Genomic DNA, 26071 nt, shown 5'->3' with positions numbered 1-26071 from the left:
GCTGCGGGTGAGTGCAGGTCAAGAGTTGGGTCAGAGTGGGATCCGAAATCTAGTCTGTATCCAAATATCAAATCGGTAAATGACCCATAACTCACTTACAAAATGGACAAAATTAACAACACTTCCCAAGTTACAAAGCTGAGGAGGAGGAAGAAAATGTGAAATCCTCAAGTCCAGGTATTAAGCAACTAAAAATTAAGAGCATGTGCAATTCCTGGAAGGAACATCTGGAGGTAATTTAGTCCAACCTCCTCCTCAAAGTAGGAACAACATTATTAGGTTTTGAAAACATCCCTGGATGGACCTTCCACCACCTCTTTGGGCTCCAGTGCTTAATCACTCTTACGGTACCATTTTTTTTCCGCCCACCTAGTCAGACTTTCCCTTGCTGCAACTTGTCTGTCACTCAAAGCCCTTTTGCTGTGCACCTCCAAGAAGTGCCCAGGTCTGTCTTCTCTCTAATTAGCCATTAGATAGTTAAAGGCAGGAATTAGATTCCCCCTTTGCCTTCTGTTCTCCTGGCTAAACAAACCTCTGCCCCTCCTTGGTACTTCCTAACCATCTCTGAGGTCCTCCACTGGACTTGCTCCAGCTTACCAAAGTCCCTCTGCTAATGGAGGTCCCAACCCAAGCACAGCACTCCAGCTGCAGCCCGCAAGCACCAGGGAGAAGCCAATACTCACTTCCCACAATCTGTTTGCTGTGGTCTTGCTAATGCAGCTCCGCAGGCGCAGTTTTCTCCTCCGCAAGGGCTCCCTGCTGACCCCAGTTAATGGCTGGCTGAACACAACTCAAAAGTGAACATATTCATGCAGTTGTGCGTGTCTTGTTTCTGATAAGTTCTCAAGGAGGTGGGTGAACTTTGGGAAACTGTCCTCCCATAAAGGGGATTACAAAAAAATAGTAAGAGGAGGGTGCTCTACAACGACAGCGATGCGGTATGTCAATGGTGCTAAAAAATTTAAGTTAAACAAAAAATCACAGTGAAAGTAGTTTAATTTAATTCTGTGTATGCATCTTATAGTTGTTTCTTCTTAATGAAACAAAATTTTTTTTTTTTTGGTAACCCATAAGCCTTACTGATTTGCAGCAAAATGTAATCTATAGTCTAAATTTCCTATCTCTTTTTGGCAGACAGTCATTTAGAACTTAAAAAATGATTGAATAATTATAGTAATTATACATATGTTTAACATATCCTCTTTTTTTCCCCATTTTTTATATTTACCTACTTTCAGATAGACATTGGGCATAGAAAAAAATTGAAATTTTAAAACATTTAAATAAAGAAGTGTCTTTACTATCCTAGGTTCTTTTTTATTCTTTTTTCTTTTTTTTTTTTTTAATATTTTATTTAGACATTGCCTATTAAATAGAAAACAAACGGAAGCAATTATTTTCCTGAGTACCACATCCTTGGAGATTTTGGAACTAGCAGGTCTCAGGATCACACCTCATTCTAATACAGGAAAAACAAATTTTCTTCTTTTTCTACTCCCAATTGTGTTCTCCATTTCAAATGAACTAGATATTGACTAAAGTAAATTAAAATGAAGAACAAGCTTTAAATGTACTAGACAGGACATTAGTGTATTAATTCACCAAATGCTTATTCTTAGTTCCAGACATTTAACTGCAAATTCCCACAGACCAGTAATTTCAGTATTTAAAAATATGTCAGCAATTACTCATTCTGTGAAGGTGATTTTAATTTAAGTGATGTTAACTGCAATCAGTTAGAGTAAATGTAGAAATATTATAAACCATCATAATTAAAATGAAGATTTTTTTCTTTATATGCACCTATGTAATTTAAATTGAAGACACTAATCTCAAAAGATAAAATAAAGATAAGCCCCACATAATTTCCTGTTTCTCTTTTCCAAGAGGTGCAAAAAGACTAGGGGAAATCTGCTGGAAGAACCTCATATTAAATTATGATGCCTCAGTGTTTGCTGGCAAGAGCTCTAGCCGCACACCCCCAGTCATAGAAGGCAAAGGCAGGGACTGGGGAAATGAAGAACTGCCCACTGTAGGAGAAGATCACGTTCGAGACCATCTAAGGAACCTGAAGGTGCACAAGTCCATGGGACCTGATGAGGTGCATCCGTGGGTCCTGAGGGAACTGGCAGATGAAGTTGCTAAGCCGTCACTATTCATCATATCTGAGAAGTCGTGGCAGTCCGGTGAAGAGTGGAAAAGGGGAAACATAGCCCCCATCTTTAAAAAGGGAAAAAAGAAAGACCCAGGGAACTGTAGGCATGTTTAACTTGGGCAACCCTGCAAGAAGCCCTCAGAATGTCAGAAGTATCAGGGACAACTTTGGTCTCTTTGTTTAAGAAAATTATTTATATACACCGATGGCTAGGTCTGAACATTTCTCTTAAAAAGGTCAGTTCAGCCCTGTCCTTCATTCAGCCATGAGGGATGACTGCTGGGCTCTGTGGAGCCAACATATCTTCTGCATTTAAAGGTCCTTGATGAAAGTTCATATGTGGGAGAGCCGCTATCAAACATCATTGCTCTTGTAAGCTCCTTGCTGACTCAAGGCCTTCTCCCTCTGCCCTTTGATCAAACGGAATTCACCAATATGGGATGGAAAAACAAGTCTGTCACACTGGGCTGGGAACAGGGCTGGGAACAGTGTTTCCTACTGCGTCAAGTATGGTATCTGGTCAGGGCATAACCTTTTCTATCCACATGCGGAAAAGTAAAGCTATTCCAAACCTGGATTTTGACATAAAAGGTAATAAAGATAAGAAATAATTGCAAAGAGAATACTTTGGTATTTTAAAGCATTTTAGCATCTAACAGGCTAAACGACTCCATTGATCTTCTTTAGTTTTTAGAAAAATGTTACGGTTTTTAAATTTAATTTCTGTTTACAATGACAGTGCTTGAACTCCTGAAAACTTTGCTCCTAGGTGAGACCATGATATTGTGTATATCCCTTCAAAAGCGGCCACGTTTAAGGAGCATGTGTGAGGTGAGAGCTGTGGCAGAGGACCTGGCCGAGGATGTGCCAGCCAAAACATATTCCAGTCCAATCTGGGATTAACTGAGATTTACTGTAACACTATGCTCTAATGAATGAGATGGGGAAAGGCAGGGATGGAGCATTTCTTTAAGTGAGCGAGCTCTCCCCAGGGCCCTCCAGTTTGCTGTGTGGTGCTCTACCTGCCCTGGGTGAAGCACCATGGGTGGCTGCAGATGGAAGCGGAGCACAGTGAGGCTTTATGCTCCTGTTCAAAATGACTCACTGATACTTCAGCGCCAGTCCTACAGTCGGCTGCAGCAGTTTAAGCAAACATCTGAGGGAAAGGCGCAAGCGCCTGCCTGGGAGAAATCGCCTCACACTCCTCTGGGGAGGTGTGTGGGGATGGGGATGGAGAGAGAAGAGCAGCAGGGAGGGTGTGAGCTGCTGCCTGGGGCCCCCAGCATATGCCTGGTTGGAGGTGGTGTCAGTGGGAAGGCATACAGCTCCCTTCCACATCTCCCTAGTAAATACATCTTCATATATTACCATAGGCGTAGCATTAATTCAGGAAAGATAGAAGAGAATTTGGAGTCAGATCGCTTTTTCTTAATTTAGCTCCTTTCTGTATATGGGACTACAGAACTGCAGGTGCAAGCATACTAGTCTGGTTTTGTGACCAGGCAATGAGACATTTGTTATCAGTCAGGTGTTATACTGAAATCATTAAGGCTGCGAGAAGAAAAAGGAACGCTTGGGTATGGGTATCACTGTCTGATTCTATACAGTGACCTTAAACAGCAAGTGTTTCTGAGCAAGGTGACCCTTCTATTAAAGGTATTTTAATAAACAACAAAGCATGATGATTATGTGTTGTCCAGTTGTTCATCCCAGTAAATTAAATCATGTGTAACCATAGGATGCACCAGTTTGCTTCAGTAATTCTGAATTAGCCCAGTGAGGACAAGCATGCACTGCTCAAAAAGATTCTCTCCCTTATTCATAATTATCATTGGATTACCTTGGATATTTAGCAATACACTGAATCAAAGAAAAAGAAGTCTTCTGATGTTATATCTGAGCACAGCAGTTTTACCATAAGCCCTGTACTGAGACAGCAAACTAAGGACCAGCCCTCCAACAAGTTAAATTGGACCATTGCTTAGAGTGATTTGTGTCTGCTTTTTTTTTGCTCTGAAGATATTCAGAACAACCATCTTTTAGCTATCTTCCAAATGCTGTATTCTTCAAGTTCTTTTGACCCATGGTGAAAAATAAGTATTTCCCTGTGGCACATAGAAGATGACAGTTGTTTGTGGCTTACCTGCCCTGGTTGTTCACAGGCTGTCTGGTATCTTGCTTGTTGGCATAATTCTTTTACTCTCTCATATTTTGGTAGTTGATTAGACTGCTGAGTGTTTTTGCTGGGTTCCTCCTTCTTGCGTAGAAATTTGCTTTAAAAAAAATAAAGTTGAATATTTTAGATACATTCCTCTCAACTCTGGAGATGATGAATTTAACTGAAAAAGCAAAGCTACTTGAGGATTTAATGTTTTCTCAAGGGAAAAAAATCCCCACATTTCTGTTACTGACCTTCAATGTAGGTCACGTAGCAAAAAAAAAAAAAAAGGCTCAGACGACTTGCTGGAAATTACCCAAAGAGAAATAAGGGCTGCTGAAATATGTCTAACTGATACAGTTCAGCACCATTCATACATAAATGTATGTTCTTTCACAAAGTAAAACACTCTGAAGCAGTGCTTGCCTGGCTGAAAAGCCCAGCTGAAGAGACTAAAGGGCATCCACACTCATTCAGCACTAGCTTGGCTGTATCTTATATATTACAATGTGTCTTATGTGCAGTTTTGTACTATATCACACAAGATTTCCATAATCTATAAAGCCATAAAGTGTCACAAGGAAATTACTGTAAAATTTTTACTCAGAGAAAATTTTTCACAGCAGTAATTGGCAAGGTGAGAGGATGTAAAAAGCTATCAGTGAAAGAGGAGCAGTTTAGTCATAAATCTCATTTACACATAAACCTTTCCCTAGATAAAACAAAAATAAAGAATGCTTCTAATGTGTGATGGAAAATACAAAATTAATTGATAATAAGATTCTGCATAGTTGGATTTGAAACAGAGATTTGGAAAGAAGATGAGTCAGATAATGACATAAGTGGTCACAAGTACAATGTTGGAGAAAGGGTAGGTACAGGCTAGAAGAGTTGCCAGAAAAGCATTCTTTCAAATTTCTTCAGAGGCAGGGATTTGGGAGCATAGCAGCTTGCAAAGTCAGCAGTGGGAAGCTTGGAAACAAGTCAGGTCTGTAAGTTGGCTTGCAAAATTTACTACTTCGCTGACCATAAAAAGAAAGAGGAAGGAGCAGAAAGGAGAGCATGTACAAGAGAGTGTTCCCAGCAGGCAGGCTCTCCCAAAACTCTCTCACCCCTAATAATTACCCTCTTTCCACCAGAAATGTGTCACGCCAAATTTTGGTCTTCTTGTTTGTTCGAAATCTGAAAGCAAAATAATAATATTTACTGCTGGCACCTAGGTAAAGCACTGCTAGTGTTAACAATTTATTTTTTAAAAAACACCTCTCCACTTATACATACCTGCAACTTTACAGATGTGCTATTTAAGAGACTCTTCAAATGTAAAAGCTGTGGTCATTGGCATGACACGGCTCATTTTCACAGAATCTTTTTCCACTCAGTTGCTAATTTACTTAGGTGTTTGCTTCTGAACTGGCTAAAACCCAAATGCTAGGACCCACCTGTTTCCTGGTCTCTCCAAGTCCAGGAGCTTTAAGACAGATTTGCCATCCATATCTGGAGGTGTGTCGAGTCCTGCTATATCCAGAATTGTTGGAGCGAGATCAATGTTGAGAACTATCTGAGGCACACTGCAGATCAACAGAAAAGGTCATAGTTGTCTGTCATGTGTTCAATATGTAAGTCTTCACATTCTCTTGGAAATAGAATGGTAATTAATATTTATCACAGCTTTGAAGATGTAAAGCTCTACAGAAGTGCTAAGTTTAGAAAATCCCCTTTGAAGGCTACAATTCTGAGGATGACAGGTCAGTACTGCAGACTGTCATCACAAGGAAAAAGCTAAGCCAACAGAACAAGGCGGTGCAGTAGTCACTACTCGTATCTCACTGACAATGAGGGCAAGATGCCATCCATTCTGCTAAACCAGAAGGTGAGCAGTAAAGATGAGCACCGGCTTTTTAAAAGCAAAACCCAATGCCTAACCCTACAAGTCTATACATTATACAACTTTCTCATTTGCATTATAACTTATTAATAATATGCAAAATGAAAGATGTGCCTCTTTGTAAGCCTCATCGCACTACAATAATAGGACATCCTTTAGGAAATGAAACTAGACAGAGCATAATTACATGCTCTTAGAAACATTTTACATTAGGTTCAACAGCTGTGCTAGAGACACAAGAGAACGTACACTGATCCCGGCTCCACACTTGGACCACGAATAAAGAAAGGAACTCGAATATCAAAGTCATACGGCATTGACTTCCCCTTGACCAGTCCGAACTGCCCGATATGGTAACCATGGTCAGCAGTGTAAATAATGTAGGTGTTCTCCAGTTCTCCCATCTCTGCAAGCATTTGGTATAACTGAAACACAGCATAGGAAAAACTCTGACCTAAATGCAAAACATGTTTCGTGCATAATCACATATAATCATCATTTTAGTCCCTTAAATACACAGAAACAAACATGGCATTGATGAGGTTGTTGAAACAGACATTCTGAGGATGGACATTTTTACATCTTGTCCTTACTGTGCAGTTAAAAAATTCAACTTACAAATTCAATTTCACATTTGATAGACGGGAATATTAAACAAGTCCAGAAAATTAAAATAGCAAAATATGTTAATACTAATATAGTTGCATTAATATGTCCAAAGTCATTGTGTACTCAAACATAGCTTGGGAAAAAAGTCTGCTACAGCTTTAGGACAAACGGTATTCAGATTTGATTTACTGTGTTAGTCTACAACTTTCTCATTCCTTACAGTTGTGGGCTTGGGAAAAGACTGTAAATTTTTATTAAAGTTTAAAGAAATGTCTCTGGGGGAAGATCTTTGGTCATGGTGCTTGATTTTTGAACAAAAAGTCATGCAAAATACACCTAATAGTTCGTGTATCACGTTACCTATAATTAGCTGTATGCTGCATTGCCTAACTTCTGCAAACACTAGCAGTCTGACACCTGAGTTGCTGTGATTTGCCAATTCCCAGATTTCAGCTGAAGGATGAACTGTGACGGGTGCGTGTGAAATGAATAGAAGTTGTCATGTGTGCACCTGTGTCTATCCATGTGTACACGCAGGTGAGGCATCTTCTGTTAATACCATGCTTTATATTAGGCCCAGTGACTTTTCCCTTTTAAAAAAATCATTGGTTTATTCATCCAGCAATTGAAAGAAGCAAGCAAGGAGCTTGGCACTACGTTGCAGGGAACAGAAACAGAATTCATTTCTACTGAGGATATATGGAGTAATTCTTTATAGCCCAGGGGCTTTCCCCAGGCTGTGGTTGGTGAAGGTAAAGAAAGAAGTCATTTACTTTTGTAATTGACTAACAAGATTGTATTCACAGTAGTTTCTTGAACTCACTCTTTCCATAGAATCGTCAACTGACATCAGTGTCTGAAGTCTTTTGCGCTGCAAGACGTTTGTAAACTCCATGTGGATAGGCAGCATGGGCCCCGTGTACTGCATGATCCAGTGCTTATCCATGTTCGGTGCATAGTTATAGCTGGGGGTGCTGGGAGGAAAAGAAAGGATCTGAAAAGTTGCGCAGCATCACAGGAGTCAGAGGAAGGTGGGAACTCCTCTAACACAAAGGAATAGCCAACAAACAGTCAAATCACATACTCTGTGTAGTAGCTGGTATTCCTAACGTAAAATGTCACAAACATCACTTCAGTGGCTTCCAAGCTTCACTGTTCATACATTACTCCCTCAGCATCTTCTAAGCTTGCTTTCCTAGCTTTCTTTCAGGCTCAAAGACCACTACCAGATCCATGTTAATATTTGGGATATACCAAAATATATTTCTCAAAAGAATCTGTAATCATTAAAAATGCTCATCTGGATGATGCAACTCATAAAGATAAATAGAAAAATGAAGCCAGAGATCAAAGATGACTACTTCCTCTTAGTATTAATGTAAATTGCCCTGATGCTTCCAGTGATATATTAGCACAAGTTCAATGAAACTCACGAGAAAGATATTTTCCTGTGGAATAAATAAGTTTAGTAGTCAGTACTGAGATAAGAACAATAATATGGTGTTATCACTTTTCAAGATCACGGAATCATAGAATCATTATGGAAAGGACTTCTAAGATCAAGTCCAACCATCAACCCAGTACCACCATGCCCACTAAACTATGTCCTGAAGTGCTACATCTACACGTTTTTTGAACACTTCCAGGCATGGTGACTTCACCACTTCCCTTGGCAACCTGTTCTAATGTTTGGCCACTCTTTCAGTAAAGAATTTTTTCCTAAAATCTAATCTAAACCTCCCCTGACACAACTTGAGGCCGTTTCCTCTCGTTCTATTGCTTGCTACCTGGGAGAAGAGACCAACACCGACCTCGCTACATCTTCCTTTCCAGTAGTTGTAGAGAGTGATAAGGTCTCCCCTCAGCCTCCTTTTCTCCAGGCTGAACAAGCCCAGTTCCTTCAACCGCTTCTCATAAGACTTGTGCTCCAGACCCTTCACCAGCTTTGTTGCTCTTCTCTGGACACAGTCCAGCATCAAAATGTCCTTCTTGTAGGGAGGGGCCCAAAACTGAACACAGTATTTGAGGTGCGGCGTCACCAGTGCTGAGTACCAGGGGACGATCACTTCCCTACTCCTGCTGGCCACGCTATTTCTGATACAGACCAGGACGCCATTGGCCTTCTCGGCCACCTGGGCACACTGCTGGCTCATGTTCAGCTGGTTGTCATCCAGCACCCCACATCTTTTTCTGCCGGGCAGCTTTCCAGCCACTGTCTCCCAAGCCTGTCCCATGTGTGATCTCAAGAAGTCCCACAGAGGGAAAGCACTGACTTTTTTCCCCTCCTCATTGCCAAATGTGAGTGCTGGCGTTGCCAGAACTCTGAGTCTAACCCACCTGGGGCTGGCTGCTGGGGCACAGGGTCAGCTCTCACATGAAGCCAGGCTGTGGCCTCGAAGAAGAAGAGCGGAGAAAGTGCTGCAACCAGCGCCCATGACTCCAGGCACACGTTCAGTATCCATCACTTGCCCTTGACCTTCGCCTGAGCTACGTCTCAGTGATGTCCAGTGATGTGGCAGACGTGCAAATTCTGCTCATACCAAAATAACATTTATTTATATGCTAAAAAGTGTGGAGGTGTTATTTTTTCAATGTGAATACAAAGCACAGTGCTTCACCAGCATAACATGAACTATGACAACATACTGAACTAATACTGCTCTCGATACTAGTACTAAGGAGAAGTATGGCACAGAGTCCTGCTGAAACAAAGCATGGTGCTTTAGGAGTTCGCACAAACATCAAAGGAGAGATTTAAGAGACATATTCTATCCACAGCCAGGGAATTTTTGAAGGATAGCATATAAAAAACAAGAATATGCTTACAGATATATCACCTCTGCAAAAAATATACCAGGTAAATTTGCTATACAGATATGCACAGTACAAAAGCTTTCCATCAATCCTGTTTTTATACCTAGCATACATGACAACTAAAAGGTGAAGAGAAACAAAACAAAATCCATGTCCTGTAACGGTTTCACCTACATATCACCACTTTCCTTCTCTAACACTTGCAGAATCTAGGCTTTGAGAATCTAGGCTTTGCTGTTTTGATGAATTTACTCGGGTTTTGTTTTTTCCCCATTTCTAATACACTGCAGTACATCATACATGTATTGCAGCATTACCTTTGAAAAATAAACTTAAATAGAAAATGAAAAAATGCTGTTGTGTGATTGGATTAATTTGATTCCTATGTTTCTCTTATCTTTTTACAACAAAAAATGCAATTCGATATTAATTAACTATTAATATACGGATAATTTTAATATGTGTATTACCCAAAGGTACTTTTTTCCCCACAGAAATGTTTATGAGTATTTGTCCTTTCACAAGAGGTAGCACTGAACAATATCAGAACATTGTACACTGATAACTTAAAGTCACACCTTTGACCCGTCCTTCATTTAGCTTTAGTTTTTCTTGGCATGGTTGCATGTGATCACACAATGGAGGAAGCAGTTGATTTTACTGTATCAGCTATAGTACATATAACCTATAACTGTATATTCTGAGGATAAAAACTGGCTGAATAGACAACCTAATAGACTGATAGTCAACTGCAGTAAATTAACAGAGTCCACATTTTAATTGGAGACCATTTTTGAGAATTTAGGAAAAATTTGAGAAGTATGTATGCCTCTGGTACATACAGCTGGTTTTGACTAACCTACTTAAACATTAGAATAAAGGGAAAACTGAAGTGAGACAATGTTATCACAGGATTTGTGAACATTTGACTGAGATTAAGAAGCTACTAAGCAAAGACAAACATAAACTAGAATTCCTCATCTTCTGGAAATTCTTTTACTTCAGGTGGAAAAGTAAAAAAAATTGACTTTTCCCATAGCTGAAGTCTGATTTTTAAAATTAATGTTTATATTACCATAAAACTAATGAAATCAAGCCCAGGAGCACAGCCCTCTAGGTAGTTTGCTATCCAGCAGCCCTAGCAGATGGACCAATGGACCCTTAAACCTTGAAGAAGCAAGTCTTCAGAGTCTTGGTCACCTACCAGGTATTAGGTACATTGACAGAAAAGAAGGATACTTTCAGTGCAAACTTTCTTCTGTTTCTTTGGAAGTTTGTCAAACAAGATGTTTTCCCATGAAAGAGCTCAGTTTTGATTAATCAGCATTTTCCAGCAAAACTCTGCTGTTTTTCAGCGGACTCCAGAGTGCCCCCGCCATGGTGGGGTGAGGTGGCTGTGAGCTGCGCTCGGCCAGCAGCGCCGTGACAGCCTGCCGCTGTGCCAGGAAGGAGAGCCAGCTGCTGAAGCAGGCTCAGGTCTCGTGTTCCCAGGCCATTGTCAGAAGCCTCCTCCACATAATGGATAGTCTTTAAAAGCAGCACTCAAGGGTTTAGCAGACTGGTTAAAACCTTTCACAGACACTTTCCAAATGCATTTTGAATTTTCTGAGTGAGAAATGCAGTAGGCAGAGAGGGAGCAGAATTTTCCTTCCAGATGATTTAAGGAACAGGACCTTCTGTGAAATATCCAACGCCAGTGGCTGATGGAGAAATGCGAAATGGGGGTCCAAAGTGAAGGGGAAAGAGTACTAGGGAAGAGACAGAAAGGAATCTGAAAACCCCACAAATGGTCTGTGTTCTCTGCATACCCCTCTTGTTGGGCCTTGCAGAAATCCACCAGAATGGTGCTACTTGCCAGGCACAAGACCTGACGGTGCCCTCAGTTCTGTCTACCTTTGTTTTGGGTAAAAAAATCCCAAAACAAATGCAGCAGAGGTGAATCCTGGGGAGAATATTGCTGATTTCTGAAAACATTTCCAAATAGACAGACCTCTTCCCTGTCAGTGATAATTGTGTATCACAACATTTTTTCTTAAAGCAGTAGGAGATATCGACTAAATGTGCAGCTGTTATAAGCCCCTGAAAGTCATCATGGCACAGTCTGTCACTGTTTCTATTCTTCCATTTTTGGGAACGGCTTTTCTCTGTATTGACAAGTACTGCTGCAAAGTAACACCAATATCTAAATTTCCTTGATTTCTCATAGCACTGGGAATATAAGATTGAAAAAACATACTATGTTTTCTATTGCCTCTTCTTGGTCATGGAGACTATCTTGTCTTAAGCACATTTGTTGATCCATGATCAACAGACAGTGCCAAGTACCTTATTATTTTCAGGTTGTCCGTGGCCTCTTAAGTCTGGCAAGCAGCTACTGCTCACCCATCTGCCAGTCTTTGCTGGGCTGCCCCTGACCAGCTCAGACACTGCCTCAGAGCACAGTAAGGAGCAGTTTCTGATTTCAAGGTCATGCTTGCTAGTTGATTAGCACAGAGCAAAGCACGTAAACTTCTGAATGCGTGCCTGGAGACTGACTGAGAGTTCATTTTACATGTTGCAAAAATAGATAACACGAAAAAGTGCTCCCCTTCATGTAGGTTGGTTCTAAAATGACCAGCAACGTGCTACATGAATATTAAATCTGCAGAGAGGGTAAGGACTGAGAGAGCAAATGATTACTCTACTAAAAAGGTAGAGTATTTGCCATTCTTGCAGGCTATACTAGCTTAGGCAACTCTAGATCACTCAGTTGCTCACTTGCATTTGTCCAACACATACTATGCAGAACTTACTACACAGAGACTTCTTGGCACTCCAGGACATGTCTGTTCTGGCATGGGGCAGGACACTGGAAGGTATCAGGTTCATAAAATTTCAAACTGATACCTCCAGTTTAACTATCAAAAAGTTCCCAAATACTTAACAACAACAAACACTGAACCCTGTCAGGCACTTTCCCATAAATGAATTCTCAAAATGAGAAAAATAACTTACCCTGAGATTTCATAATCATTCACCTATGAGAACAAATTCACAGAGAAATCATCCCATTTTATATGCACATTTGCAGAAACCAAGAAAGTAAATTAGTATTAGCCTTCTCCAGTCTTCGACTACAGTCTCCTCAGAAAAGGAATGAGTTGTGCTTTGGGTTCTGCTAGCACTTAATGTCTCTGGGCATTTTTTTGTTCACATTACACATGGAAATTGCATTCACTGTCTATTTACCGTCTGTTAAACTGCAGCAGGAAAGCCCACAGTGGTGACAACAAAGCGTTCTATAGGTTATGAAAGCGTTCTATAGGTTCTATAGGTTACATTCTTATATCTATAAGCACTGGTGCACTTTTCTCTCTAAAGAAAGATTCACCATGAAATCTATCATTTATTATCTGCAAGCATTGGTTCAAATAGATACTTAAAGTTATGTCAAGAGGAAAGGAATTATATTAGCATTCAGCTTTGTGGCCTGAATCCAAAAGACCTCAATAACCTTCAGTTACATGAACAATCAGCATTTCATATCACACATTTTAATTACTCTTACTGACAACATATTTACTGTATTTGTATATTTAAATTTGAAGTTCAAAATAAAGAATGTGTCTTATTTGGCTGCTAGGGTACCACAGTAACTTTAAGTTAGACAAGAAATAGTAAAAAACCAATCACCCAAGAGAATGAATGCCTGCACTTGAGGACCTACTGAAATTGTGTCCTCAAATAATAAATCATTCAGAAATGAATTACACTATCTTCTACTAGTAACTGAATTGCTTTTTGTCTGATATTCAATGAAACAAATGGAATAAAGCCCTTCTGCAAATCATTATTACAAAAAGATACTTTACAGAAAAGAATGGGAGATTCATCTTGGCTAATGCTGTTTACACAGTTGTAGTAACTGTGTGGAAAAGAATGCAGAGTATAGCATGTTTTAAGAGCTCCTAGAATTCAGTGCAACTTTAAATTAACATTTGTTTTATAAAAGTTTGATCTAAATTCATACATTTCCATTTCAGATGGGTTAACATGAAAAGAAACAAGCATGTTTTCAAACATTTGTTCAATTGCTCATACTAAAAATCTGCGTTTGCCTCTATTTACAGTCTCCTAATTCCCTCCTGTTTTTATCCAACAAAAGAAAATTATGTTCACAAAAATACTGCCTAAAAATGTTGGTTGTGAATAGTTCTATAGAGTTCTCAGAGGGTTTTTTTTTAGCGTTTGGCTAATCTGTTTGGATTGGGAGTCCTCCAGTTAGTGAAAATAATACAGTACTTATATGCCCAGGAACATTTTCGTTGCATAAAAATAAAAATCAATGACATTTTAAAATAATACCTATGGTAAAACTCATTGTGAAGAGTGAACAGTTTCTCCACAAAATTAACACCTATATTATCCTTTAAATATGATTAGAAAACATTGCATAAGTGGTCATGTTTTTTCAGAAAAAAATGTAAACAAACAAAGGAAACAAATCCTTTGTTTCCAGGGAAAGCAGACTTCCAGGTCTAGACCTTGTTCTTGGAAAGCAGGAAGCCGAGGTTCTGTGTAAAATTAAAAGTCAAGAAAATATGACCAGTGGCATGGTCAGAATTAATGCAAAGTTGAATTTCACCATTCTGGATCTACTTTTGCTGCCTTTTAAAAGAGGAATCTTTTAAATCCAGGGATATTTATATATCTGGGGATGTGAGGTATGAGAGTTTCACTCCTGAAGTGTAACACAACTGCTATGTTTCAGAATGAAGAAGAAAAGAAAATTGTTAGTTGATAAATATAACACCTTTTTATTTTAGGAAAATTTATTTGTTGCTGCTGAAGAAGTTAATTGTGTAGCTAGAATCTTATTGCATTTCTGTATCACACTGTTTCTTCTAGTCCTGTTTAAAGTCACACTTGCAAAGATGTGTGTGATGATTCTGATCATTTTTCTCTAAGTCTGGAGACCAAGTGGGCCTCAGGCCAGCCATGACAAGACACACTGACATGTCAAGACTGATGCAAATGTATGATCCCACTCTAACGGGCAAGTGTCCATATTACAAGAAATACCATCGTAACTGGCAGATGTTTGAAATTTAGCCTCGGTGGCTAGAAGGCACCTTGAATGCAGCCATCTCACACCCAAATTCACACTTGAGACTGCTCTGGGGATTGGGAGGTGCAACAGCACTGCTCTTCGTGCTCCACTACTGCAAACACGCCACTACTGCCAACACAGCACTACTGCCAGACCTGGTGTTCAGCACCATTCATACTATCTTTAAATGGAAATACAAAGCTCTGCCTTTCATGTCAGTTACCTTTTCTCACATTACCTTGGGAAGATTTCTGATCTCTTCCCAGCTACCATTCCTAGCTGCTGCTCCTAAGATTTTTAGCCTGTCGATAGGATTGCTTCCAAGTAACTGTAAAATCTGGTTGCCAGCCCAAGGATCTTTAACTCAGCACAGTCAGCAGTGTTTCAGATTTTCATTTTTTACATTCTTCAGTGAACCTGCCTCCTGCAAATTTTTGCTTCTAATGTTTGTTTACTTCACAGCTTATAAACAGCTTAGGTTTGATTCACAGTTCCCCTAAGACTGGTTCAGGCCGGAAGGTAAAGAGAAGTTAAAGTGCCAGAGGCCCTGAGCATAACTGAGAATTCAGCCTTTCATCAGAGCATCCTTTGACTCAGAGCTTTCCTGCTCAGCTGTCTGATGGAACAAGATTCCCCTGTAACGGCTGCCAGGGACACCTAGAGAGCCATCTCTTGTGTCATAATTTCATATTTAACAACATCATTTCCAAAGCTCTAGCAACCCCACTCCCCAACAGATGATGTTTGTTGCCACAGCAAAAATCTGTGTATTGCTTTCATCTAGTACATCTTCTTCAGTCCCATTTTCTTCCACAGAAATAACTTCTAGGCATAGCTAGAGTACATGCATTAGTATGATCTATTTTCAGAAAATATACCACTCATTGTGGTGATAGCAGCCAGCATAAACTTTCAGAAATATTTTTAGGTGTCAGAAATAGGACATATTTTAAGGAGAGGAGAGGTGGGAGGCTGGGAGGGAGAATGGATGCTTAAAAACAATAGAGTGTCTGCTGCTTCCAGTCTGATATAGTTCGTCTTTCATATTAAACTGGAGCTAATGAGAATTAACAGCTAAAGAGGATTAAATTAATGATTAAACAGTGTACGCATCATTACCTTTCTTGTCTTCGTAAGACTTTTCATGCCACTCCAGCAGGCTGTTTGTGCTGAGGAGGACAGGATTGTAAGGTAACGATGGTATGTAATTCTTCCTTTCCTTTTTGGCTTTGATGGGATTCTCATGAATCTTATGGATGTTTCTGCTGCATTGATCTTCTTCTTTCTGTGTTGTTAAGTGGGGAAATGAGACCAACGGACACCCACCTTTGAAGGCAGAATTCTCCCTGAACTGGACTATTTCCTGCCATAGCCACTCCCCTCTTTATGTATGCAAGTGAAAAACTTCTTCTAAACAAACTTTTGTTTTGTTTTGTTTTGTTTTGTTTTTTAAATTTATAAAGGCAGTATTTCAATCCAATGACAGGCACTTTACCAGCAGAGAAACATCATGTAATTTAAGGGTCTGCTTCAGCTTCTGTTCTTTTAAGCAAAACTTTCCCTCACATGTGGTTGACAGGCTATCTTAATCCTTGGTTTGTAGGTATAACCTTCCATCTCAGTTTGTAAAGCCAGCAAGCAGCTTTTGACCTGGTTTCCCTTCTTTGTTGGAGGTAGGCGTTACAGTAACATGATATAGCAACTACATTTTTAAAAACAAAATCCAAGGTCAGATGGCTGTCACCCAAGGTCAGAAAGAAAGAGATTCAAATGGTGCTTGACCACCAAGGAAGAAAACCTAAGGGTTAAACGTTCAAATTACACAAATCTTGGCAGGAGGGATTTTATTGTTCTTCTACTCTTTTCACAGGGAGCATCAAATATTTCTGTGAGAACTGAACTTCTTATATCTTTTAGAGCATATTGCTAATATTTTTGCTAGAGAAATCAGTTATTTGGAGGCTTCAGCCACCCGAATTGGCAGTTTATCTTCAATTTATCTCATTTCTTAGTCTGCAGACTGAACTCTAACATACACAGTCAGTCAGTCAGTGCAATAAGAAACACAAAACAATTCAGAAAGGATCTCTTGAGGTCACTACAGAAAAAAATCTTTGCAAGAAGGTTGCCAAGAAATCAGCAACACCAGAAGACAAGAAGAAACACAGCTGAGTCTCATATTCTGGGCTATTTCACAAGTAGCCTAGCAGAGCAAGGTATTTAGACCCTAGGAGTCCATGCAAATAAAACTTAATTTACACAAGTACTCAAATCTAAGCCTGCAAGCAAATAACTAGGATCTTCACTTGATCTTTGCAGGTGACATGCAACCTGTATAAGGTGGAGAGGTGGTCAAAATTTTGCAGACTAACTAAACCCATTAGTTCTAGCAACACAAGCTGGAAAATTAGTAGGCTGAAAACATGGAGCAGTAGGAAGTGTCAGGAGCATGATAAACCAATAAAAGTTCCTACAAGGACTCTTTTATTGGAAGACAGTGAGCATGGAGCCTAAAGTGAGTTGCTTTGGCCTGAGGAGAGGTAGGGTGAGAGACAATGATTCAGTGCTTTTCTTCCAGACGCTGTCCCCACAGCTAGGCGGAAACAGTTTGAATCCTACCCTCCTGTATGATGGATAGTCCCCCAGCAAACAGGATGGTTTGCCTGAGGCCAGGCAATCTGTGCCACTAAAGGGGAAGCAATCTGTTGAACAGAGCGAGAACAAATAGATATAACTCTCTTGCTATGAAAAGAGGTGATTGAAAGAAGACACAGGAGAGGTCCATTAAATCTGATGTAGTGACTATTCATTATTCCTCACAGGACGGGAAGTAGGGGACACCAGTGACACGAGCAAGCTCCAGATTTCGAAGGAAAGAAAATGCGGTCCTTTGTCCCCAGTGCATGGAATGACACCGTGGAACTTGTTGCTGCACGATGGTGAGGCTGCCACCACGATTCAAAAAGAGATCAGATCGATACAAAGAGAACGGCGCACAGGGGCCTGGATGTTTTGCTTAAACTGATGATTTTCAGAAGCTGGAAGTACAGGGAAAAGGAATCTCTCTTAGTTTTTTTCCCCAAGCATTCCCTGCTGCTTTTTGCTGGAGCACATAATTTCAGATAATGAGTTAGAAAGATCTTTCATTCAGCCCAATATGATAGTTTCCATATTTTTAAGTCTATCGTATTTTACCTTTAGGACACAATAATGCAATAACAAGTCTTCAGGATGATTACTTCAGAACCAGCTACTTTTTCAAGTAAATATTTACAAACTAAAATATCAATCTCATCACTTCTGTATACAGGTAGGAATTACTCTGAATACATAAATAACCATGAAACATTTCTGACTGGTTTGAATTACTTGCAGTCTACTCTCAGGAATGTGGAATTGTTGAGAATGTAGAATAAGAACAATATAGCTAAGAATGTAAGGTCAGGAAAAGTGGCGTATCTAGAAAGTAGCAGCCAATAAGAGGATAAAAAAATAGAAACTAATAAATATTTAACCATGTGCCATGAACAGCAAATTTCTTTCTGATCCCAGCTAATGAGCAGTTTCTTTGTGCAGTTTATGCAGCAACTGCTACTCCCTGCAATTTTAAACTAATGTAACTACCAAACACATTGCTGCGTGTCAGCTGCTGCAGAGCATCCAAAATGCAATTTGTAGACCACAGAGCTTGTCCACAGTGTGATGAAGCTGATTTCTCCTCATTATCGGAGGCCAAATCAATGTACAATCCAGGTAAAATATTTTACTATTTTTTTTTCTGTGTGAAAGGAGATGCAAATACATTGTTTAAGCACAAATGGCAAGAGTGGTCCACATGCCCATGGTAGACAGAAGGGTGATAGAAATGTACCCTATCACCTCACTGTGAGGAAAAGGACCCAGAATATTGATGTTAGAAAGTAAGTTGTTAAATCCGGGACTATTGCCAGATTTTTACCTGGAGTTGGCCTCAGTTCTAGAAACAAAATGAAGAGTTCTTTTTTTTTTTATTATAGAATAATGACCAGAAAAGATTAAGCATGTTATTTAGAAATGCAGTCTAATAGGCTGTTTTGGGAATCAGCCAGTATCTAGTCTAGAAACAAATCTGGTGCACTCAAAAGCTACAAAAGGGTGTTTTTGCCTCTCAATGCATTCAGTCAGTTAGAGCCCAGGAAGCACATAGCTTAGAGGAAGATGAAGGAAGTAATATCTTTCCAACAGATCCTGACCTGTGTCTACATATTTTCAGGGTATTGTAAGAAGCTGCCCTTACAAAGCCAAATACTGACCTTTTAATCTCCCACAACTTCCCAGGAGGAAAAGAGCTTCTCTCTGTTTTAATAATGGTCAGAGCTGTCACTCTCCTCCTTGGAAGGAGCAAGTATGGCAAAAGAAACAAGCAAACATTCACCGCTTGCTATGGGTTTCTGATATTTGAATTCTCTGTCCCTACGATGTCTCCATAAACAACTACCTCACATAGAGCAGGCACAGGGAGTGGGTCCGGCAGGGTGTGATTTTGACTTACATATGCTGTGAAGCGTTGGGGTAGAGCTCTGAGAACTGCGGTGCCGAATCCTCGGGGCCATGGGGCGCAGCGTGGCTGATGACCATCATTATGGGCCTATGGGGATATATCCTCTTAGACATTCTGAAGTAATTAATGCTCTCATTAGTGATTAGGTCTGTGAAGTAGTCCTGGAACATATGATTAACACAAAGCAAAAGTTACGAAGTGCATGATTAATTAGATCACACACTATCATGTTATTATGTTATTTTCAAGTTCTCATTAAAGCTCAGATCGGGAAATAAAAACGTACCATCAAAGAGATGTATGATTTGAGGGAGCATAAGAGAGATTGAGTTGTAATTATCTTCTTCAGCAGGGGAGGCCACATAAAATGAGACAGTATCTTGCAAATCAGATACAACAGAAGGCATTGAGTAAATATGATTACTAGATTTTGCAATATAATAATGCTAAGTAACATTTAAAACGACAGAGTATACTGACAAAGATACGCTTCTTGAATTTCACTGACAAAACACTTCCACAAGGTAATGGCTCCTAACTGCAAGAAATCATTGACTTTTACATTGGTTTTCCACTTGCATAAACATTTCTCCCGTGCTCTTTGTTCGGAGTATACTTTTGCATATGCACAAAGTGGAAGAAAGCTACAACAGGCAACAGACTGCAAAAACCTTTATCAAAGAAATTGCGAATGCGAATGCGGGAGCAGTTGAATTTCCTGCAGGCTCCGTTCGTTTAATTGTGCAACTTTAAGCAGTGCAGCTGCTGAGATTAAGGTTGTGACTCGCTAATAAACTGGCTTAACCCACAGCCAAGGTGGCAAATGGAAGCCTACGAGGGGAAGGGAGGAAATGGAACTAAGAAAAAAAGATGAAAACTTAAATTAAACCACCTGCCACCTTGGAGCATTCACTGTTGGCCTGGAGGTCTAGTGCGAGCTTCATTGAGAAAGTGCTGAGACAATGTTTGTAATTTCAAGCACTTCCAGGCATGACTAATCATATGTTGTGGATTCGAGGCCCCGGACAGCTGCAAAAGCAGAGCCGGAGGGACAAGGTCTGTGTCGCATGTCAGTGCTAGGACAAGCCCACCACCTGTGACCTCCTCGCTCGCCCACTCCCTGTCCCCCTGCCCCTGCCCCTCTCCTGCAGCATGCTCTGAGCGCACACGCTGGCCCTGGCTGCTACAATCCCTGCAAGGGTATGGAAACGAGTGACCTTTTGGTTTCCAAAATGGGTAATGAGCGTGAGGCACCAAGGCTGTGATAATTCTGGGGTTTGTGGCCTGTTGAATTGAAATTCCTGTATGACTGCTCTCCCAAAGCACCCACTCCCCTCCTGTTTCCCTATTTATTCTAGCTACATACACAGAGTGTGTAAGGAATGTATAACTAACCAATAGTCTTTCTTTTCTTTTTTTTTTTTTTTTTACTCTATATAAATATATAAACAGTGTCATGTAATTTCTGTGGGTGGGGAAATCAGAAACAGGCATTGCGAGTTTCCAATAAAATCTCATTACATGGGTCAGAAACCACAGCTGCAACATCTGTATCATCTTCCGTGAGCTACAGTCTGAGGAAATTCCAGATTGCTTTCTGCAGGCCGGAAAGTCTGCGATCTGCACTCCTAAGCCTTTCCGAGAAACTTCACGGCAGTGGGCAGGTCACCTTGGCATACTTTCCAAACTTTGTCACGAGCACAAACAAGCTCGGAAGTTCTCCAACGGCCATGTTCTCGCACTTATCTATTCTCTTAGTCATATCCAGAGCCTGACATCACAGACACACAGCCTTTTTTTGGTGTGCACTATATAATGGAAAACAGCATTAACTGAGGTTTCTTATATGGGTACCAACTGACAACGTTCAGCTAACTTTAAAGCTCAGTAGCACAAGGGGCACAATTACTTTGGGGAAAGGTCTTTATTAACTATTTGCTTCTGCCACCGAACCATCTGTTTTAGCAGAGGGAGGAAGGGAGGGAGGGAGGGAGGGAGGGAGGGAGGGAGGGAGGGAGGAATCACCAGGCTGCACTGAAGAGCCCTTGGAAACTTTCTTCCATTGCACGATTGATATTCTCACATGGAAATTGATCTGAAATGCCCTGGAGAGAAAATGACATCTCAATTTCTTGGTTGTAGTTGGTTAATTAATTAATTATCCGGTTAATTAATTATCCGAAAGTGATTTTTATATGGATTAATGATGAGGCATTTATGTGTCTGGAAAATACCTTTGCATAATCAAATCCATGCTTCTCTTTGTTACCATTGCGAGAAATGGTGTAATTATAGAAGCGAGAGTTCTTCACTAATCCAACCCACTCTCTCCACCCAGGAGGGATGTAGCTGCCATTGTATTCATTGAGGTATTTCCCAAAAAAGGCTGTGAAGGTAAAAAAAAAAAAGAACACACACACACACATGAGGCTTTGCAATCCAAGTCTTTTAGTCTGAGTCAAAAGCATGCATGAATGAAGATAAATGTGTTAGAATGAGTCAGAGTTGCTTTATCAAAAATGCTCCTTTTACACCTTAGAGGGTTTTGAAATTAAAATAAGTTATTTCCAGAGTTTTTATGAGTGTTGAAAGCCTTCGTGACTTTAGGTTTTCTTCTTAATCTTTTGGAATCTAGTGCTCACATGAAAAATTTTCAGGGTTTTTTTTTAGAATGACTCTGTTTCTTTTGGTTTCCACTTGAAAATGGAATAAAAACTCAATCCCCAGAGGAAACATCTGAGAAACACCTTGTGGTTTTAAGCAAGTCCTGTTATGTTTTGGAGCTTAGCTTTTGACTTTTGAAAGCCTGGGCTTGGCAACCTGGCAGAATTTGCTGGTTTGATAAAAGGTCTGGGAAGTCCAGATCTCCACCCCGCCAGGCCACCTTTGGGTAGAGCAAGAGGGAATCCCTGCCCTGCTTTTCTACCACAGCTTCTCTCGGGCAAAACTAACAAAGAGACAAAGACTTGGAGGTCAATTACCTCTACTTGGCCTGCCAAACTAAGTGTATTTTTTTCCATTAGCTCCAGGTGACAAGTCAGAACCCACCCAGACTGAAACTTTCACCTTTGCTGTCTGGCCCAGAAGGGTTTGCAGGTGATCCTGCCAACTCCTCTGGAAGGAAGTAAAAAGAAAAAATAATCTCACAATGCAGCGGGCTTCCAGCTATCTGGGAGTTGTGAATCGCTTGTGCCAAGGATACACAGACACCAAAAGCTGGCCAACTGGCTTTGGGAGGGTGGATTAACGCTGCCACGGCACCCTGGCACAGGCAACCGTGTTGCTTCTAGGGACAGATGGGTATGGAAGCTCTTTAGCTGCTTGTGTATGGTCTTTGGCCTGGATAAAAAAGTCAGTTTGGATGGCTCTGCCCTGCTTTTCCACTGCCTGCGGAGTGTGGTGACAAAACACCTGACTGGTCCTGCAGCTTTGGTTGTTAGGGATTTGTGAGTTCTAGCTCAGCCCCAGCAAGTTACCGGGGCGTCTGAGTAACTTCACTGTTTGCATTTCTAACTTTATTGAGGTCTACAGGCCCTTGGAGTGCCACCTGGGCCAGCAGTTCTGCCGCCCGTGTCCCCAGCAGTCAGCACAAAGGTACTCCCAGTGCTCACAAAAGGAGAGACCCTTGAAGAGGAAGGCAACGATAGAGACCTCTCCCTTTCCAGGGACAAAGCTCCTCTGGGTGACAGCTAACCACACCACTGCACCCCTTCATGGTGCGTAGTCCCTGCCCTTGCTGCTGGCCCTGGCTGAGCCAAATTGTCCTGCCCGCAGAGAGCTGCTGCCCAGCGTCACTTCCCCAGCTGGGCTTCGGGACACACGTCAAACCCCCATACTTGTTTCCTACTAGGAAATGAAGTCACTTCGGAAAACCTCACATTCAATCTAGACACATTCAATCTAACCAAAAAAGCACATTTGTGGAGGAGCTTAAATAATTCAGATCTGATTGATGTGGGCGTGGTGAACTTCTTGGGAAAACTGGTGGAATGTTTGGAATTAAAACTTGCCTGAGTCAACGTAAATATGGTGCAATCGAATCATACAACTGCCAACTGTCACGAACCAGAGTATACAGTCATATATAATGTTATTTTCCTATAGCACGTGGAATGTGACATACAAACCAGTCCTATGGATGCTAGACCAGGCTTCCGGCCCTTCCTTTCACAGCCTCTCAGAAAGCTGCTCTCTTTTTACTCCTGAGGCTAACCAGAAGTCAAGAAGCTTGAGGTGAAGAGGGTCACCATGGGGACGGAAAATGTGCCCAGCACTGTTGCCTCCCAGAATGGAAACCATACCTCTACCCTAAGGCAGTCAAACTGGGTTAAACTCTCAGACAGTCAGATGTCCAGGGAAAGTGGTAAGTCCAGGGTAAAGGCTGAAATACTGTGGGAAGGAAAGCCAAGAAAAGAGAAGAAGGGGAGGAGAAGTCAGAGAGAGACAAGAGTGAAGAAAAGTATGGGAGAGTGATGTGACCGAGAAAGAGGAAGCATTACTGAGCCAAGCAAAATCAAGGACAGTCTGAGGTTATGGGAGAGCACTGAGGTCAGTCCTCCTGAATGCCATCCCAGATCCATCAGCAGCTACTGCATGACCTTGGGGAACCTCCGCGTGCTGTGCTCATCTGTAAAGGACTCTACTGCTAACCTGCCTCCCACAAAGATCAGAGGCTTTCAAGCTGTGAAATGGAAGTTATGGCAATTTATCATGTAGGATGGTTTGATAGCCCCACCTATAATTAAGATTGACTAATACTGAGACCTGAACTCTGCTATTTACAGTCTTGCCAAACTTCAATCATTACTGATGATAGTTTCCATGCTATCTGACTCAGGCTGCATTTTGCTCGATGGAACATTTTAGCTAAACACTTCAGCAATTTCCAAGAAAAAGGCTAGGGAAAAATAAATGGGTTTGCCCATTTAAAAATAATTGCCAAGCTTTTCTGTAAGAAGTTCTAGTGTCTGTAGGTTTTGATGTAGTGCCTTTGTAAATAACAGAGGTAGCTATGAAAATCTGTCTCAAAATGATCAAGCTCCAAAAAACTGATCAGGAAAGATTTATTACAGCTTCTCAGTTTAATGTCACCATAGGGTGTTCCTTTCTGGACCTGAGAAAGTCCTCACACTTGCAGTTTTGGCACTAAAACAAAGAACAGTCAGCTGTTTTCTCTCCTTCTCTCCTCTCTCTTTTGATATTCAGGCATTACCTGATAGAAAGACACCAGCATAAAATGCAGAGATGAAATGACCTGGGGCACAAGGGCGAGAAAAGATAAACTGAATTTAGAAAAGGAAAAGGATGCTTGGAACTGGTGGGGGCCAATTCATCTTGGAATTTCCTTACTTCAGATTACTTAATTTTCCAACTTTAATAATGTTTTGTAAGCTCCCCTTTGGCCCCCTGAACCCCGTATTTCAGTGCATGTGATGAGACTTCGGATTGACAGCCTGAACCATTCACCTTTGTGTTGGCAATGATTTAGAATTTTATCATAAAAATAATCACAGAGCTGTCAAGTTTTAAGCAGCTCCTTGAGCGACAGTTTGCAGAAATAGATGTTCCCCCCTGTTGCAGAATAAAGCAGTTCCCATGTCAAATGTACAGCAAAGCCCTAAATACTAGTAGAAGCAGTGGTAGTCATGATAATGGATCACGTTTGCCAAATTGCCTTAACCAAGAGTGGTTTGTTGGTCAAAAGCTCAGGAGGATATGAGTAATTAGACAGATGAAGGGAAAAGCCAGGCTTTTACTGAAACACAAAGTTCAGTCCCTTCACCGTGGGGTTTTCTGAGTACCGCAGAGTATAGGACAGGGCAAGTGAGTCAGAGCTGGAGCCCAGCACCAGCAGTTAGTGTCTGGCTCTTCACGCTCTGAATGAAGACAAGTGCCAGAGTAAAAGGAAAGCACAGTAGTGCCTGTGAGGCCAAATAATCATCAGCAAGTAATCATGATGGGCGTCCTAGTTGTTTTTTGTTAACCAGAGGACTGTAAACAATTAAAGAGCTGTGGAAAAGATCACGGAATTGCCCAGGAGCTGACACCGTGGTGTGCAAATGTCTTTGCTGGATCTTCACATGCTTGGCTTGTAGAATCAACCCACATCCTTAACTTAGCTGTAGCCCAGCACTTGCTGAATTGCCCAAGTCTGAGTACTGACTGGGAATGCTCAGCTTTAGAAGCTACTTGCACTCAGCAGTTAGAGGGTTTAGGAAGTCATTTCTGCTTGTAATTAATAAAACGGAGATTATGACTCAATGGGTAAAAGCCTCATTAAAAAGTAATGCCATTTCAAGGGACATCTTTTCATTATTGTGTGTAATGGCCCCCACAGGGATAACAGGGAAGATAAATGCTGATTTCTGCATTTTAATAAGACAGTTTTTATCTGTATTCTGGCAGTTTTGCTAACTGTTCCCAGGACACGTTGTTATTTTTTAATCACATGTAGAGTAGCTTAGTATATCAGAATAATTGTATTCTGTGTGTGTTCAATTAAGTTTATGCAAACAACAACACATGGCACAGTGAACCATTATACAGAGATCTCTGTGTCTCAGGAGTGGCTGGAAAATATACATGATTGGTACCTAACATGAATTGACGCCTCAGTACAGGGTTTTGTTTTCCCTTTGGCAATTAGCTAATGAGTCCTGAAGCGGACTGAGAGATCCGGGGGGTTGCAATGGGTGTAAGACAAGGAGAATTTGACCCACGGGATCTCTGGAGTTTGACGCCAGGATATTTATAGCTGAATGTGATTCAAATTCTCATATTTCACAGTACTTCCCCCCCCCACCCCCCCCGCCCCCCAG

The 26071-nt window shown here is 40.9% G+C and overlaps 1 protein-coding gene across 6 annotated transcripts in view; it reads right to left on the bottom strand.

Annotated features, from left to right (window-relative positions):
* SULF1 (sulfatase 1) overlaps nt 1-26071 on the bottom strand; it is a 66409-nt gene that overhangs the window by 25363 nt on the left and 14975 nt on the right. For 3 of the 6 annotated variants that reach the window (XM_086609369.1, XM_086609371.1, XM_086609374.1), the window contains exons 3-9: nt 21488-21639; nt 19245-19414; nt 7634-7784; nt 6451-6626; nt 5756-5884; nt 5439-5495; nt 4299-4428 (exon numbers count right to left, since the gene is read on the bottom strand). In XM_086609369.1, coding sequence (XP_086465495.1) covers nt 4299-4428; nt 5439-5495; nt 5756-5884; nt 6451-6626; nt 7634-7784; nt 19245-19414; nt 21488-21639 — 965 coding nt within the window. Of the gene's footprint in view, nt 1-4298; nt 4429-5438; nt 5496-5755; nt 5885-6450; nt 6627-7633; nt 7785-19244; nt 19415-21487; nt 21640-26071 lie in introns of those variants that run through there. The other 3 variants (XM_086609375.1, XM_086609372.1, XM_086609373.1) reach the window with 3 other exon arrangements.

Source organism: Tauraco erythrolophus, chromosome 3 (assembly GCF_009769465.1).
Source record: "Tauraco erythrolophus isolate bTauEry1 chromosome 3, bTauEry1.pri, whole genome shotgun sequence".
Classification (NCBI taxonomy): Eukaryota; Metazoa; Chordata; class Aves; order Musophagiformes; family Musophagidae; genus Tauraco; species Tauraco erythrolophus.
Note: the sequence above shows the minus strand (reverse complement) of the source record. Positions and strands in the feature narration are given on the sequence as shown.